Source organism: Rutilus rutilus (genome assembly GCF_951802725.1).
Source record: "Rutilus rutilus genome assembly, chromosome: 25".
Lineage (NCBI taxonomy): Eukaryota > Metazoa > Chordata > Actinopteri > Cypriniformes > Leuciscidae > Rutilus > Rutilus rutilus.
The window spans coordinates 3,409,347-3,428,011 of record NC_140229.1 but is presented as its reverse complement, the minus strand read 5'-3'; the positions used below and the strand labels follow the sequence as shown (position 1 = coordinate 3,428,011).

The window sequence follows — 18,665 nt, the reverse complement described above, 5'->3', positions numbered from 1 at the left end:
TTAAAGCCGAGCTACTATCATAGTAGGCTACCTAAAACCCAGGGTTGGCGGAAACTAAACTGAAACATAGCTGGCTAGCCACCTAAACCGGCTTCATGGTAGGCTACAGGCCCCAGCTGTTATATCGACCTTTGCGCGGTTGAAAAACACTGATTGGTCGATATTATGTATGAGGAATATACATTTAGGTAAGTTGCGTGAGAAAATGGACGTGTAGTGAGAGCGTGTGAAAAGTGACAATTGTATGAGGCGTCACGTAGCAGGATTTAAATCAAACTTCACTTATCAATACATACATAACACAATACAATTATAAATTACTCGCATATACATTTATTGGATGTTCAAAATACATATATGAAATACTCGTGCACACTAATATGAAATCCATACCAATACATATTATGTTAGTAATGAATGCTTGTGAATAACTTGCATATAGGCTACATATAAACTTGACGCACGCATACACCTATAAATACTTATAAACTTCCATGCATATACACCTATAAACACTCGTCTCGCACATACGTTCGCAGCACGCAGACACACCTATAAACACTCGCACATACATAAACTCGATGAGCATACACATCCATAAAACACTCGCGCATACAAAATAAAACGTGGATGCATGCTTTAGTTGTGTAGGCTATGTATGCGAGTATTTATAGGTGTATGCGTGCGTCAAGTTTATATACAATATTCACAAGTGTAAGCATTCATTAGCCTACTAACATTGGTATGAATTTCATATTAGTGTGCACGTGTATTTCATAAGTATTTTGAACATCCAATAGTATAGCCTACATGTATATGCGGGTAATTTATAGGTGTATATGCACGTGTGTTATGTATGTATTGATAAGCGAAGTTTGATTTAAATCCTACGTGGCGCCTCATACAATTGCGTGAGTCTCACGGTCAGTCGCTATAACCTCCTCACCCACAGGAAATCGATAAACCCTTACACCTTTTGCTGTATATCTGGCAGCGCAACCCCAAACACAACACGTTTTCATCATCGTTTCAACTTTGATCAACAACAATGTTTTTAACTATGTAACTGTTGCAGTCGCCGGCTGGATCTCTTCAGTTATGCTGATTTTGGGCCGATTTCCCCCCTTCCGACAATCCTAGCACCCCTTCAACAAGGACGGGTATCGCTACATCCTAGCCGAGCCGGATCCTCACGCTCCTGACCCGGAGAAACTGGAGCTGGACTGCTGGGCCGGGAAGCCCATCCCTGGAGACCTGTACCGCGCGTGTCTGTATGAGCGAGTGCTGCTGGCGCTGCACGACAGAGGTACATGTGACATCCAGGGCTGCGTTTCCCAAAAGCATCGTTATGCTGGGTACACACCAAAAGATAATCGGGCTGATTTTGGGCCGATTTCCCCCCTTCCGACAATCCTAGCTTATGTCCCGATTATCTTGATGGTTTAACAGATTATTTTATCAGATTTTCCCTTGGTGTGAGGTGTGTTAAGAGTGTCCGAACCTGCTCGGAAGAACGTCGGAGCCGCTCCGATCGCGAATCGCAAATATTAAACATGTTTAATATTTACGATCAGAAATCCTGATGTGGGGGGAACCCCGAGGACAAACGCGCGCTCGCTCTGGAGATTATCACGTGAAACAAAACAATATCCAATCAGAAAGCGAGATGATGGAAGACGGTCATTCTCTCTCTCACACACACACACACACACACACACACTTGCAGGAAGCTTAAGATTTAGTATTCATAAGTATAAATTTCGAGGAAACAAGCCTTTGTTTTTCATTTTAAGTGCAGAAATTTTACAATACCTAAACAAAATTGGGTTTGAAAAATAAGAAAGCTGCAAAGTGCGTTTCAATCTGTAAACATTTTCAAATTTTTGTTTAACTTTTAAGTTTGTCACTGTTTATGTATATGTCTTTTTATGTTTGTTTATCGGCTTTACTCTTTGTACCCCCCTGACTGTAATTGTAATTCTTAAAAAAAAGAATAAAAAAAAAGAAGAAGCTGAGTGTTAAGGGTTCAGTGAGGTTCTATAGAGGGATTAAATAACTTTTTCTAAAGAGACAATAAATCCAATAAAGAATAAATAAAGACAATAAAGAATGAATATATTTCTGTATAAAAGGTTATATACAATGGTAGGTACAATGGTTTTTTCACGTGAATTTTCTGTGAAAATCATTCCAAACACTATCGCAATTTCTTCCTGCATGTTGTCCGTCATGCTTATTCTGAAGTCTCACGATATTTTGCGAGATTTCCTGTGTTCATAGTCGAGACCCTGGTTGAAAATCTGTTTGTGTGTGGTGTGCTGTCTTTGTCACATCATGGCACACCACACACTATAGGAGCAAAACGCTTAAATCTAGGATTTTTTTGTCCTCATGTTTGTGGTCTGTCACATTTTGAAAATCTTATAAGATGTCAAAAATCTTTTGGTGTGTACCCGGAAGCCGCTCGCGTTCTGCCACCCGGAAGTTACTCGGCGCCTATTGTTTACAAACATTCTGAAAAGGCCTATAGTCTTCAATATAGATTTAAACCTTATTTTTTGCAAACATACTTTGCAAAAATGTCCTTGCAGTCATTCTTTACTTACTCTACTAGCTCAGGTATTCAGTATCTTGAACAAATAAGCACGTCAACCTGCCATTCCAAACAAGACCACAGGGAGATGCCAATCGACTGCATAGCTATACGGATCCATTGAAATTATTAAAGGGGTGGTTGATCATGATTTCACTTTTCTAACTTTAGTCAGTGTGTATGCTGCTGTTTGAGCGTAAACAACATCTGTAAAGTTACAATTCTCAAAGTTCAAAGCAAAGGTTTTTTTTAAGGACTACAATAACTTTTTTTTTTTTTAGGACTACAATAACTTTTTATTTTTATTTTATTTTTTATTGCAGAACTTACACATAATTACAAGCTCAGGGAAGTGAAGCAAGGTTGTATCACTTACAATGAACAAACAATGATACGAAGAAAAAAAAATACATAAATATCCTGGATTTGCATACAGCACAATATGTAATTATACATAAAAAAAAAAGCATAACAACAAGGTTAAGTCATATCTTTGAATAAATCATAATAATGCATCAAAAATGTTGCTCTTTTTTTGTTATTTATAAGTCTAAGAGAAGAAATAAAAGAATTAAGTTTCAGCCAGAAAAATAGGGAAGCTCAAAGGAGACTTAAGCCATTTTTGCTTGTGGATGAAGAATTTTGCATATAAGATAAGGAAATTAACAACATGTTCAAGGGACATCCGCTTTGGGTTTTCATAATAAAAGATAATCTCTTTAAGAATGAAGGTGTGGGTCACATTTGTAGGGCCAAAAACAAAAGCACTTAAATTAGCCCAAAATCTATTGGTTACATTACACTCACAAAATAAATGGGTGACAGTTTCCTCAACAAAACCACAAAAAGAGCAAGTCTCATCAATATCAGAATATTTAGAAATGGAAGAATTATCAGGATAGATTTTATGAAGGATTTTATAATGAATTTCCTTAACTTTGTTGGATACACAAAATTTACTAGGCAAAAGCCAGGCCTTTCTCCAAATTACATTTGTTACAAGGAATCCCCAATAGAATTTACCCCTTGGAGTAACCTTTCTCTTCATTTGAAAAAATTGAGCGAATATGTCTGTTGTTGCATTTTCGATCTAAAAAAATCTATCTCGCCCAAGCGTAAAGCCGGATAAACACTATTACCTTTACTGAAGGTAATGTGATTTTTAATTAGCTGAATTAAACCTGCTGGGATAGCGTTTATCAAGGTATTATATTCCTTTGGTGGAACTGGAAAGTTATGGAGATTCAAAAATTGCTTGTAAGTTAGAATATGACCAGAATCATCAAAGACAGATAGAATGCAATTAAAATTATTGTTAAACCATCTAGGGAAAAAGAGAGATTTATTTCTAACGGTTATATCCGCGTTATTCCAAAGGAGAACTTTGTGGGGGGGAAAGCAATGGACAAAACACAATATCCACGAAAGAAGGCATTGCTGATGAAAGTTAGATAAGGAAATGGGTAACTTGCTAGGTAAAAAGTTACACTTTAATAGGAAAGACAGGCCACCCAGTTTGTTAAAGATATTATTAGGAATGAAAAACCATAACGACACTGGTTTCACAAGGCATCTTTTCAGCCAGTTTACTTTAAAGGTGTTTATAGTATCAGCAAAATCTAAAAAGTCAAGGCCACCTTCACCTCTGGAATTAGAGATAGAGAGTACTTCTTTTTTCAATTTGTGAGGCCTATTTTTCCAAATAAAATCCAAAAATATTTTGTTAATTTCCCTTATAGCTTTATCATTGATAAACAAAGAAAGAGCAGGGTATACAAAGCGAGAGAGCCATTCCACCTTAGATAAAAGGACTGTAATATACCGTATAATGAAAGATCTCTCTGAAGCCAGATGTTGAAGACGTTTTTAGTTTTTGTCATTTTATCAGAAAAATTTAAAAGATGTCTGGTAACTGGATTTTTAGTGATATTGATACCTAGATATTTCACACAGTTTTTAACTGGGATCCCCTCCAATGATGTCTCATCTATATCATGAATTGAGATAATTTCACACTTTGAAATGTTAAGTTTTAGACCCGAAGCACATGAAAATTGTTCCACCAATTCCAGAGCATTAGGTAACTGTTTTTTATCCTCCAAGAATAGTGTGGTGTCGTCAGTGTGCAATTTTAAACTCTCGATTATATATAGAGATTCCTATCAAACTTTCATTTTGGTTAATCCTTAGACAAAGTAGTTCAGTGGCTAAAATAAATTAAAACGGGGAGATTGGACAGCCCTGTCTGACTCCACGATGGATGTCAAACCTTTTGGACGTATCAAAGTTAACGATCACTGAGCTGTTAATATCTCTATAAAACATGGTTACAGTATCAATAAATGATTTACCAAATCCAAATAACTCAAGAGTGCGAAAAAGAAATTTGTGTTCTAAAGAATCAAAAGCTTTTTGAAAATCAAGAAAAAGTATGAGACCTTCTGAATGAATTAAATTAGAGTAATCCAGCACATCTAATACTAACCTTATATTATTAGATATGTGACGGCCTTTCATGTATCCCGACTGAGATTCTGAAATAATGTTATTTAGACAAGAACATAATCTTTTAGCATAAACAGAGGCTAACATTTTATAATTTAATGTTAACAGAGTAATAGGCCGCCAATTGTCAATTAATAAAGGGTCCTTGCTTGACTTGGGTATAAGGGATATAACTACCTGTTTCATTGTAGAGGTCATTTCTCCCTGACTGATGCATTCCTTATACATATGAAATAAAAGCAATTTAATAAACTCCCAAAAGTGAAGATAGAATTCTAACGAAAGCCAGTCAATACCAGGGGATTTACCTTTTTTCATTGAGTGCAGAGCTTGATTAATTTCATCTATTGACAAATCAGCGTCACAAATTCGACTAAACTCACAATCAATAATTGTAATACGGTGTTTAATTGTATCAATACATTTTTCACAGCTATCATAGTTAAATGTAGATGTATAAAGATTGCTATAAAATTTGCTAACAAATTCTGATATTTCCTTTGGATCTTTAGAGGTAACTCCATCAATTTTAAGTGCTGAAAGAGCTTTCCTCTGACTGTCTCTTTTTTCCAGGGCAAAGAAATAGCTAGAATACCTCCTCAAGCCATTTTGCCCGAGACCTATTATGCACCTTTGGCCAACTCTAAATCGAATTCCAGATTTAGTTTTTTTATTTCCATATCTTCTTCTTCTGTAATCTTATCCTTAGCTAGTAATACATTAAGTCTATTAACCAACTCTGAATCAATATGTTTAATATTTTTAAGTTCCTTACTTCTTTTAACTGCAATATATCTGGCCTTATATTTAAAAAACTCCCAATTTTTTTTTAATAATCTCTGGTTGATCCGGTAAATAATTCTTTGGTAAGATTGATGATACTATTATTACATTTTTTGTCTTGTAATAATGTATTATTAAGTTTCCAATAGCCCCTCATTCTCGGGTTATCATTGATGTCACTCAATTTTATTGCAACTAATTTATGATCTGATAAGGGGGCAGTGACGTGAGAAACATCTTTTACACATTTAAGGATAGAAGATGAAATTAGAAAAAAGTCAATCCTAGATCTAAGAGATAAACTTCTATTGGACCAGGTAAAATCTTTTGTAGGATTAAACCGCCATGCATCAGTAAGAGAGAAATCGGAGCATAGGGAAAAAATTAGATCATTATTTATCCTGCTATCAAGTCTAGGGGGGTATCTATCCAGGTGATCGTCCATACATTCATTAAAATCTCCCCGCAAAATAAAATTAGCATTATTATATTTTTTGTGTAACTTTTTAAGCTTGTCCACTAGATGAGAGAACATTACTCTATTGGATGCACGAGAGTTGTGTCCATATACACAACAAGCTATAAAGGTGGCGTTATCTTGTTTAATTACAGCACAAACCCATCTGCCTTCATCAGAACATACAGTTTCTAATACAGACCCTTTAAATCTATGTAACATTATAGCAGTCCCAGCCGAGTGGCTGCTGCCATGGCTAAAGAAAATTGAGCTTCCCCATTGCGTTCTCCAAAATGTAACATCTGTTTCCCCTGAATTAATTTCTTGAAGAAAGATAAGATCAGCTGCACTTCTTTTACAAAACAAAAAAATTGCTTTTCTTTTCAAATTGTCCCGCAAACCTCTAACATTTAAAGTTACAACCGACAAGGAGTTAAACGAATACTCCATAACAAGAACCCCTAAACAAAATGAGAAAAAGCAACAAAAATATTACTTTCTTTAGACTTAGCTACCAGAATGTAATGGGAGAGGTGGATAATAACCAAAGCACATCGTTATCGACGTGATAAACAAATAAGGAGATTAATGGGTAACTATAATTAAAGAAGAACAAAAATAGATACCTTCTTATTTGTGCACAACTAAAAAGTTTTTGCACTGTTTATGTTGTTAGTCGTCAAGTTTCATCTTTTCGATTTTTGCATGAGAAAAGTAACAAGTGCAAGCAGCAGCCTGGCTTACACGACATCAGAATAGAAGATTAGATCCAAGGTAGATCCAAGATGGCGGCGCGAGTACATCGCGAGGCTCGCGGTCTCTCCAGATTCTGTAATTTAGCAGTATTTTTCTTGCTCATTTCGGGTCTGTTCGTCCAGAACAGTTGTGCCTTAACATCGTACACCCAAGGTGAGCTTTTGGATATTGGTTTGCGAATTTCCGACAGTTTTATGGACAACCTTCGACTCCTTCCTGAGATCGCCAGATCACCCGAGGCTATGCACTCTGCCCGGCCGGGCGGAAGTGCTCGCAGGCGCCGGCGAGATCGTAAACAAAGGCGGGGGAAGCGCGGAGGACTAAGAGCTAAGCTAAAGCTAACACCACACCGGCTCTCTTTACCCAGCATTTTCCTTGCCAATGTACGGTCGCTGTTGAACAAAATGGAGGAGATTCGACTCAACATCACATACAGCAAGAGACTTTTGAACTGTAATGTTCTAATTTTCACGGAAACATGGTTAAACAGCGGAATACCGGACAACGCTATTGAGCTAGCGGGACGCCATACATTCCGGGCGGATAGAACATTAGATGGCTCCGGTAAGACCAGAGGTGGTGGATTGTGCATTTACATTAACAAAGCTTGGTGCACAAACTCTGCTATTGTTGGGAGACATTGTTCAGCTAACCTTGAGTTTCTCATGGTTAAATGTAGACCGTTTTATCTACCGCGGGAGTTCACTTCCACTATTATAACTGCAGCCTATATTCCCCCGGATGCTGATGCCAAGTTTGCTATGAAAGAACTTCACGCAGCCATCAGTAAACAACAGACCGTTCACCCGGAAGCTGCGTTTATTGTTGCGGGTGATTTTAATCATTCAAACTTAAAGTCAGTGCTACCGAAATTTCACCAGCATGTTTCCTGTCACACCAGAGGAAACAAAACCTTAGACCATGTTTACACAAACATGGCTGAAGCTTACGTCGCGACACCCCTCCCCCACTTGGGACAGTCAGATCACCTTTCTTTGTTCCTCACCCCCAAATATGCACCTCTGATCAATCGCGTGAAGCCATCAGTGAAGACCATCAAGGTGTGGCCTGCGGGGGCAGATTTCTCACTCCAGGAAAGGTTTCTACACACAGACTGGAGTATGTTTGCTTCTCAAGCCACCAGTGGCTCTCACACGGACATTGACTGCTACACCTCCTCTGTACTGGATTATATTAATACCACCATTGACAGTGTTACAACCCAGAAGCAGATCACCACATACCCAAATCAGAAGCCATGGATGAACAGGGAAGTGCGACTCCTATTGAAGACACGCAATACTGCCTTCAGATCAGGAGATGCACAAGCCTATAGCACATCCAGAGCAAATCTGAAAAGGGGCATCAAAGAGGCCAAGCACTGCTACAAGCTTAAGATAGAGGGACACTTTTCCAACGCTGACCCTCGGCGCATGTGGCAGGGCATTCAGGCCATCAGTGACTACAAACCCTCTCACTCCACCCCCGCAGCCACTGATGTCAACTTCCTGAACGAGCTAAATGACTTTTATGCTCGCTTTGAAAGAGACAACAGAGAAACTGCCACCAAGCTCAAATCCTCAGCTGACCACCCACCGATCACACTCTCCTCCACAGATGTCTGCAATGCACTGAGCAGGATCAGCGCGCACAAGGCTGCTGGACCAGACAACATCCCTGGACGCGTACTCAGGGCATGTGCGGAGCAGCTCGCTGGGGTTTTTACAGACATTTTCAACCTGTCTCTTGCCCAAGCAGCTGTACCAACATGCTTTAAATGCACTTCCATTGTGCCAGTGCCAAAACACTCCAGCCCGAAGTGCCTTAATGACTACCGCCCTGTAGCACTCACACCCATCGTAATGAAGTGCTTTGAGCGGCTGGTCCTGGCACACCTAAAAGACTCTCTACCATCCACATTGGACTCACACCAGTTTGCCTACCGTAGCAATAGGAGCACAGAGGATGCAGTCTCCATGGCACTGCACTCTGTGCTCACACATCTGGACAATAAGAACACTTATGCACGCATGCTGTTTGTTGACTTCAGCTCAGCATTCAACACTGTCATCCCAACTAAGTTAATAGCCAAACTTGGAGACCTGGGCTTCAACACCTCCATGTGCAACTGGATTTTGGACTTCTTGACCAACAGACCCCAGAATGTTCGATCAGGCTCCAACTGCTCCACATCCATCACACTCAACACTGGTGTACCACAGGGCTGTGTGCTAAGCCCGTTCCTCTACTCCCTCTTCACCTCCGACTGCAAGCCTGTGTACGGATCTAATTCCATCGTCAAGTTTGCGGACGACACTACGGTGATTGGTCTCATCAGCAACAACGATGAGACTGCCTATAGGGAGGAGATCAAGCACCTGGCCACATGGTGCACCGAAAATAACCAGCTCCTCAACACCACCAAAACGAAGGAGCTCATCGTGGACTTCAGGAAAGTGTCAAGAGGCACACACGACACCATCCACATCAATGGAATGGCTGTTGAGCGTGTCTCCAGTTTCAAGTTCCTGGGGATCCACATCTCGGCGGACATGACCTGGACAACCAACACCTCCAGCCTGGTCAAGAAGGCTCACCAGCGCCTTTTCTTCCTGAGGACACTGAGGAAGAATCAGCTTTCCTCCACTATCCTGGTGAACTTCTATCGCTGTGCAATAGAAAGCATCCTGACCAACTGTGCTACAGTGTGGTATGGGAGCTGTTCTGTTGCAGAGCGCAAGGCACTGCAGCGGGTGGTGAAAACCGCCCAGCGCATCACTGGGACTCCACTACCTGCCATCGAGCACATCCAGAGGAAACGCTGTCTGCATCGAGCTCGCAGCATCCTTAAGGACTCCTCTCACCCAGCCCACAGACTGTTTTCTCTCCTGCCCTCCGGCAGGCGTTTCAGGTGCCTCCGGACCAGGACCAGCAGACTAAAGAACAGTTTTTTCCCCAGAGCTGTCTCTTTATTAAACTCTAACCCTCATTGATCCCACTCCCCTCATATACTGATTGACTCTCCTCTCCCTCCTCACACCTGCCTCCATTTTGTTATTTGCAATACTACAATGTTCATTTGCACTGCTGACTGTTATTACAGTAACAACTGTTTACATATGCATCTTGCACTACTACCTTGACTGGAATATGCTCAATTTGCACTGCCGACTGTTTATTTACAGTACCGACTGTTTATATATACATTGCAATATCGTACCTTAACTGTAATATGCAATTACTTTCCACTGCACTTTCACTCGGATAGCTTCTGTCCAAACTTTATTTGCACTACTTTAAATCCATTGTTATACTGCTCATTAGCCTAACTTATACATATATCTATTTGTTAAATTCTGTTTATAGTAATAGCCATCTGTATATTATGCTCACATTCTGTTTATAGTAACAGCCATCTGTATATATATTCATAGTACATATCTATCTGTAAAATTCTGTTTATAGTAACAGCCATCTGTATATTATATTCAGTACATATCTATCTGTAAACATTCTGTTTATAGTAATAGCCATCTGTATATTATTATATTCAGTACATATCTAGCTGTAAACTCTGTTCACAGTAATAGTTATCTGTATATTATATTCATAGGACAATCTATCTGTAAATTTTTGTTTATAATAGTATTCAACTCTATATTTATTCAGTACATATCCATGTTCTGCACTTATGGAACCACTGTATATCCTGCACTTGCTGCTATTGCACTTCTGGTTAGACCTAAACTGCATTTCGTTGCCTTGTACCTGTACTTGTGTAATGACAATAAAGTTGAATCTAATCTAATCTAATTTGTTTCCCATCAATCAAAGCAAATGAGTTGCGAAAGGTTGCCTTCTTGCCCTCCTCCCTTGCCTTCTTCACAAGAGGCCACAGCTTGTCCCGCGCTGCTCTATCTTCAGGAGACAGCGGCTCCGAGAGACGCAATTTATTGTCAGTTAGAAACAATAGGTTACTATCGTAACCCCGGTTCTCTGAAACATCGAGTGGAGAGATCCACCTATGGGAAGGGCATCCGTACCTGACCTCTGCAGAAGCATCCAACTGCACCAAGTCTGGCTAGACAGACAGAAGCGCGCAGCCAATGCCAGGTGAGGCCACACCCCCTCACCTACGGGCATATAACAGCTGGGCGCGCTGCTATTCCTCAGTAAGTATATTCGCTTCTCGTGCAGCAAGCGGGGCAAAGCTGGTGGATCTCTCCACTCGATGTTTCAGAGAACCGGGGTTACGATAGTAACCTATTGTTCTCTTTCATCATCTCGTGTTCGAGATCCACCTATGGGAGAGACATGGACAGCTCCCCGATTGCCCAATACACTCACAGTGAGGTTCCGAAAGCCAGAGAAGGACGGTCACCTCGGGGAGGCGGTGCCTGACACGTCCATTAATCATGAACCTGCAAAGGTGACGCCACACCTTTTTTAACTGTTCTGTGGACAAGCAGGACATGAAACATGCATGAGACACATACATGATAGTAACCCCAACCCACCAAGACACATAAACTATACCCAAGAAGGGAAGTAAATGTTTGGTGACAGGAATGAACATGGCCAGCCGGCCCATTCACTCTTATTGGTCTTTACCCAACAGGGTTACAGGGAGGAGCTAAGAAGACCCCACCCCTAAAACCGAATGTGCTACCGAAGTTCTGGTGACATCCAGCCGGTAGTAACGCACAAAGGTATGAGGAGAAGCCCAACTGACAGCGGAGCAGATGTCCTGCAGTGACACTCCCCTAAACAAAGCCCAAGAGGCGGCTAAGCCCCTTGTGGAATGAGCTCTGATGCCCCTTGGGGGCTGCACTCCCTTTGCTTCATAAGCCATAGTTATAGCGTCCACAACCCAATGTGAGAGGCGCTGCTTCGATATGGGACTCCCTCTGTGCAGGGGGACCCATGAAACAAAGAGCTGGTCGCTCTTCCGGAAAGCGCTGGTCCTGGTCATATATGCCTGTAAAGCACGGACTGGACACAGAGCATTCAGCCTCTGATCCTCTAGAGAGGTAAAAGGTGGAGGGTGAAAAGCGGACAGCTCCAACACCTCCGAAGTGAACGCAGGGAAGCACTTCGACATGAAGGCAGGGTTAGGCTTAAGGGAAACCTTATCTCCACTGAGGGAGAACTTAGTGCACGAGGGGTGAACCGAGAGTGCATGTAGCTCACTGACACGTTTAGCAGATGCCAAGGCCAAGAGCAAAGCTGTCTTGAAGGACAGCAGCTTAAGGGAAATACTCCCCAGAGGCTCAAAAGGATGTTGAGACAGCGCTTCCAGCACCATGGAGAGGTCCCACTCTGGAACAGTTCTCCTGATGACTGGCAAAGAGTGGCGTGCACCCTTCATAAATCTGCGGATTAGAGGGTGCTGCCCGACAGTAGAGCCCTCAAAACCCACATGACAGGCTGAAATCGCAGCCAAGTAGACCTTTATGGTGGAAAAAGACCTCCCTTTTTCCATGAGGTCTTGAAGGAAACACAAAATATCAGGAACTGAGCACTGATAAGATGTGAGACCGCGCCCATCGCACCACCCTTCGAACACTTGCCACTTACAGCCATATAAGGACCGTGTAGAAACGGCCCTGGCATTCTGAATAGTGGCGACCACACGCGGCGAAAGCCCAAGTGCGTTCAAGAGAGCCACCCTGTCCGGGTGGGGGTGGTAAATCTCCCCGTTGGCTTGGGACAATAGGTCCGTGCGAACGGGAAGGCGCCACGGCTCGGCGTATAACAGAGGAATTATCTCCGCCAGCCATGGTGCTTTGGGCCACCTGGGTGCTATCAGAATGAGAGACAGGCCCCGCTCTCTCACCCTGGCCAATGTGGGAATTATCAGGCACAGGGGAGGAAAAGCATACAGGAGCACTCTGGGCCATGGGTGGGCCAGTGCGTCTACCCCGAGGGGCGCGTCCATGTCCCTTAGAGAGAAGAACATAGGACAATGGTAGTTTTCGCGAGAGGCGAATAGATCTATGCTCGCCCGTCCGAATCTCATCCATAGCATTTCCACTATCTGCGGGTGAAGACGCCAATCCCCGTAGATTGGGTTTCCCCTTGATAGCAGATCCGCGCCTCTGTTCAGAATGCCCGGAACATGAGTTGCGCGTAATGACAGGAAAACCTGTCTGCTCCACACCAAAAGCTTGTAAGCTAGGGCGTGAAGTTTCGATGAGCGCATGCCGCCCTGACGGTTGATATAAGCCACAGCCGTGGTATTGTCGCACCGTACTAGAACGTGATGTCCCTGCAGGCGGAGCAGAAAAAGATTCAGAGCTTTCCAAATGGTTAAAAGCTCTAAATAGTTTATGTGCGCTGAACGTAGTCAGTTTGGCCACAGACCGTTCACCGTTCTACCCTCCTGGGTGGCACCCCAGCCTGTTAAGGACATATCTGTCGTCACTACTTTCCGCATCGTAACCGCCCCCAGAGGGGTTCCCCGTGCGTAAAAGTCCTCGCTCTCCCAGTGGCACAAGGCTGCCGAGCAGGCGCGTGTCACTGTTACCGAGCGGCAAAGGTCGCGAATCGGGCTGAAATGTAGTGACAAAACCCATTTCATGAACGCCCTCATCCTCAGGAGTCCCAACGGCACAACCTGGGTGGATGAAGCCATGAGACCCTGCAGCCTGAGACATGTGCGATATTGTACTTTCGCCCCTTCTATGAACTGCGACAGACAGTTCATCAGAGAACGAACGTGCTCTTGAGAAAGACGCGCTCGCATGGAGACCGAGTTCAACTCCAAGCCCAGAAAAATGACATTCTGACTGGGCGTGAAATTGCTCTTGCTCACATTCACTTGGAACCCAAGCGATGTGATGTGCACGAGCACACGGCCGGTGTTCTGCACCACCTTCTCCTTTGATTCGGCTATGATGAGCCAATCGTCTATGTCAGGATTCTCAGACCTGATATTCTCAGAGGTGCTAACCCCGCCTCCGCGCACAGACAGAAAGACCGGGGACTCAAACTGAGTCCAAATGGAAGAACTGTGAATTCGTAACATATGCCCTGGTAGGCGAAACGAAGAAACTTCCTGTGCGGAGGATAGATGCTTATGTGAAAGAAAGCATCTTTCAGATCGACTGATGTGAACCAGTCGTTCTGCTTTATGGCACGGGTGAGTGCGCCTTGTGTCAGCATTCTGAAATTCTATTTCCTCAAATGTTTGTTCAACACTCGAAGGTCCAAGATAGGGCGGAGAGAGCCGCCTTTTTTCGGGACCAGAAAATAACGGGAATAAAAACCCTGGTTCATCAGATTGGGGGGCACCACCTGAATCGCTCCCTTATTCAGGAGAGATGAAATCTCCCCTTTCAGAATGTGTGAGGCGTTCTCTTCCGCGTGAGAAAATAGAATGCCGTTGAAATGCGGGGGTTTTACTGCGAATTGCAATCTGTAACCCTGCATTACTGTACGCATCACCCACTCGGGAGCCGAAACGGTTCGCCAAGCCGCTTCGTGACTCGCGAGTGCTCCCGCTCGGGCCAGAGCGGAGCTGTGTGAGACCAACAGGTTTATTTGTGATGCAATGGCGCCATCTAGTGGGCACACTGGAGGCGACATGCCGGGGTTCGGAGGGATTTCCTCTCTTTGCGGTGAGATCAGTTCTCTTTGCGGAGAGAGGTTTTCTCTCCGAAACGAATTCATTTGATTCGTATTTTTTTGTGTTTTGTGTGTTTTGTGTTGGGCAAACACTGGGGCCGAAGCCTTTATTGAGAGAGTGAGGGGAACAGAATGTGGCCAGTGTGGTATCACTGTGCTTAAACTTTCCCTTACAAAGGGCCCCCTGAATGTGGGGGGAAAACACACATTTCCTGAACACACGAGCTGGGCAGTCTCGACAGGCGGTGAGCTGACCCATCCGCGGGGCCCCCTGAGTCTTTTGGACGGGGGTCCTAGAAGAGGAGGGGAGTCCGAAGGGCTCTCGGCCCGTGAACAAGGACTCGATGCCCCCATCGGCTGAACATCAGGCAGGCCGCTTGCGTTTCGAGTCGGTGGGGTTGGGATTCGCAGGTCTCCCGGCCGCAGCCGCGGCGGGAGTGGGCTTACCCCAGTGCTTGTTTGTAGGTGCTGGGTTATGTTGCCGTGGCGGTGGTTTGTTGCGGGGCTTTTCCTTGCCCTGATGAAACTGTCATCCCGTGGCCGGTGGGTTAGGCAAACGCACAGGGGGCGCCTGGCGTGGAACCGCCTTCCTGGGAAGGCAAAGCTTGAAAGCCTCATCCTCCTTCTTATCGTCACACCGTTGTTGCATCAGTGCGACGGCGGGGCCGAAGAGAGCCCGGCCGGGCTCCACCGGCGCACCAGCGATGCGCCGCTTCTCGCTGTCAGGGAGTCCCGACAGGTTCAGCCAGAGCGCGCGCTCTCCCACCACGGAAAGCGCCATGGAGCGCCCGCAAGCTTGGACAGCCTGCCGAGCGTTACGGAGGACGAGGTCGTTCACCGTAAGGATCTCCTTCCAGAGGGTCTCAGAAGGATTTCCCTTTTCCAACTGTTGCCCTAATTCCTCGAGGATCTCCGCCTGGTAGGCGGAGAGAAGCGAGGAAACATTAAGGGCCCTGACAGCCACAGCCGAGGACTTATAAGCTGCCTGGTGAACGGAGGCAGCAAAACGGTCCATCTTGTTAGGCAAGACCGGCTTAGGGGGAGCGAGCAGCCCGCCCTGAGCGGGGTTAAGGTGCCTGGCGATGGAAGGCTCAACGGCGGGAGGTTCGCCTATACCGTGCGCTGCCATGTCCTTAACCTTGAGTCCCGTGAGACCGTGTCTAAAGTCGAGCGGGTCGCTCCAATAATTTTTCATGTGCTTCGCGCACGCCGGGAGGATGGGGAAGAATTGTCGGGCAGCCGTGAGGAGAAACGGTGAAAATAGCGAGAGCGTGGGCGGCTCCGAATGCAAAGCAGCAGCAGTTGAGAAATAAACAACTGTCACGTCCGGCGGAGGCTGATCTGGCCGATATGTCCTCCTGAAGACACGAGGTGAGCAGTGTAAAATCAACCGAGCTGTGAGATGCAGAGATCGCGAGAAGCGAATGTCAACTGAGGAATAGCAGCGCGCCCAGCTGTTATATGCTCGTAGGTGAGGGGGTGTGGCCTCACCTGTCATTGGCTGCGCGCTTCTGTCTGTCTAGCCAGACTTGGTGCAATTGGATGCTTCTGCAGAGGTCAGGTACGGATGCCCTTCCCATAGGTGGATCTCGAACACGAGATGATGAAACAGAACTTGCAACCTTTAGCAGCACTCCAAATGATGTCACGAATGCGGCGCTGTGAGAAGAGAATTATGATCGATCTGGTCTTTCCATCCGTCCGCTTCGGACCCAGACGATGAATGACATCGACACTGTCCTGTAGCCCGTCTCCGACTCCAGGAGCAATCTTCCCTAAGATGTTGAGGATCATACCTCGGACATCCTCATTGTCTTTTTCCACAACGCCGTGCACCTTTAGAAACCATCGCCAACTGTAACGTCTACACTCCTGTACACTTGCTTTCAGTAATTTGTTTTCCTTTCTCAGCGTGGACCTCAGATTCCAGATGATCGAGAGCCTCTTTATGCACGCCAACATTCAAAATAAGCTGTTGTACCGTCGCAGTTAGACTTTTGACTTGTTTGGAAGTTGCCTCTGTGGTAGTTTCAATCGCAGAAATCTTCTGGAACGTTTTGTCTAATTTAGAATCAAGCTCACGAATAGCCGCCAGGACATTCTCATTCCCGTTCCCACTATCGTTAGATTCTGCGCGTTTAGTTTTTTAGCAGCTGGCTAAAAATGGCTATAAAATTATATCCTGAGAAAAGTGGATTTTGAGGGGTATTTCACCATAGACCTCTATTCATTCTGCACTCGCCTGCGAGCGCCCCCGCATGGATAGAGACGTGTTACTGCAGCCAGTCCAGAAACCGGAAGTAAGCAGAGAGTGCCAATTCTCTTCCTATTAGACATTCTCTGTTTATACATACTTTTGGAACATTCTTGAGGGGCCTATGGCCCAGTAGTGATCAAACTCTAGAAACACCCCTGCTATCAACATCATGATTTATCGCTGCATTCTTCAGTCAGAAATATTAATACACATTTCTTGGTCCATTTGGTGAAATATGTTTTTTACACAGATAAACTTGCTGACCAGAAAAAGATTTGATTGAGACCATGATGCCCCCTATTCTGCTGATCTTGGCGGGTTTGGCAGCTTTCGGGTTTGTAGAAATCTTCGTAGAAGCCGTCCCCCGCAGTAGGGGTGAGATATACCAATACACAAATCTCACAAACATACACCAAGAGTGAGGAACACTAATATAAAAATTGTGTGTGTGTTTGTGTGTGTGTGTGTGTGTGAATGTGCTCTGAACTGAAGGCACTACCTAAAAATTCTCCCATCTCACAATCTTAGTTTTGTTCTATGCACACATTAAAGCTGCAGTCCAAAACCTTTTTGTGTTTAAAATTTACAAAATGTATATAACAAGCGATGATGAGTAGCCTACATCATGAAACCATTTTCCAAACATTGTTTTTGTCCTATCCTGAATCACTACTGTACATCTATAATAAGTTATTATATTCTGACTATTTTAGACCGTTCAGGTAGTCGCCCCTGCGGAGTAGCCCAGGTCTGCGTGACTCGTCATAGACATAAACAGAAAGAAGGAGCTCCGGCTACAACGTTCTTCCACATGACAGTTATGTTTATGAACCGCTAGAGAACCAAACGTTATGGACTGCAGCTTTAAATACAGATCCAGTACCTAATAAATTGCTGTGTGAGCGTTTGCATGTCACGCTGTGTTTTCTGACAGACTTAGAGACTCTGCTCAGAAACAACGCCCAGGAGGCTCTACGTGCCATTAATTCTAATCACGAGCTGACTGGTTCTAACAATCGAGCTGATCGGGGCCAGCATGTCTTCAACAACGGACTCTTTAAGTTCCACCGCAGTGTTCTGCAGGACGTGCTGAATGATGTTGGGGGCTATGAGCTGCTGGATAACCTGGTGAAGGACTTCATGATCCCCCTCAGCCTATCTCAACAAGTTTCAATTAGCAACACAATGGTGGCCCACTTCAGGTCAGTGTGTGTGTGTGTGTGTGTGTGTGTGTGTGTGTGGCAGGTGGGAAGAGTGCTACAGTGTGTAGACACCTTAGTGTGTAAGTTTTGTATCTGGACGATAAAATGATATCAATAATTATGATAAAAAAATGTCACAGCTCTCACACTCGTGCAGTGCACATCTAATGGGGACATTCTAAAACGCTTAACGTGAAAAACGCTTAACGTGGCTTACTGTACTAAGACAGTGATATTAAAGGACCAAAATCAGCACACGTCATATTTATAAACCATAGTATGTATAAAAAATCAGATGAGCCCAGAATATGAACGCAACGCGTTTAATTACACGTTAAGCGTTTTCCTCCCATAGAAAACCGTTATAAGAAAAGGCTTAACGTGGCTTACTGTACTAAGACAGTGATATTACATGACCAAAATCAGCACACGTCATATTTATAAACCATACTATGTATAAAAAATCAGATGAGCCCAGAATATGAA

The 18,665-nt window shown here is 44.0% G+C and overlaps 1 protein-coding gene across 1 annotated transcript in view; it reads left to right on the top strand.

Moving 5' to 3' along the window:
- Positions 1-790: 790 nt before the first annotated feature.
- Positions 791-18,665, top strand: part of LOC311284863 (uncharacterized protein) — a 28,254-nt gene continuing 10,379 nt past the window's right edge. The window contains exons 1-3 of the mRNA XM_084400099.1: positions 791-1,306; positions 17,228-17,352; positions 17,912-18,179. Of these exons, the coding sequence (XP_084256225.1) occupies positions 17,265-17,352; positions 17,912-18,179 (356 nt within the window). The 5' untranslated portion in view covers positions 791-1,306; positions 17,228-17,264. The remainder of the gene's footprint in view (positions 1,307-17,227; positions 17,353-17,911; positions 18,180-18,665) is intronic.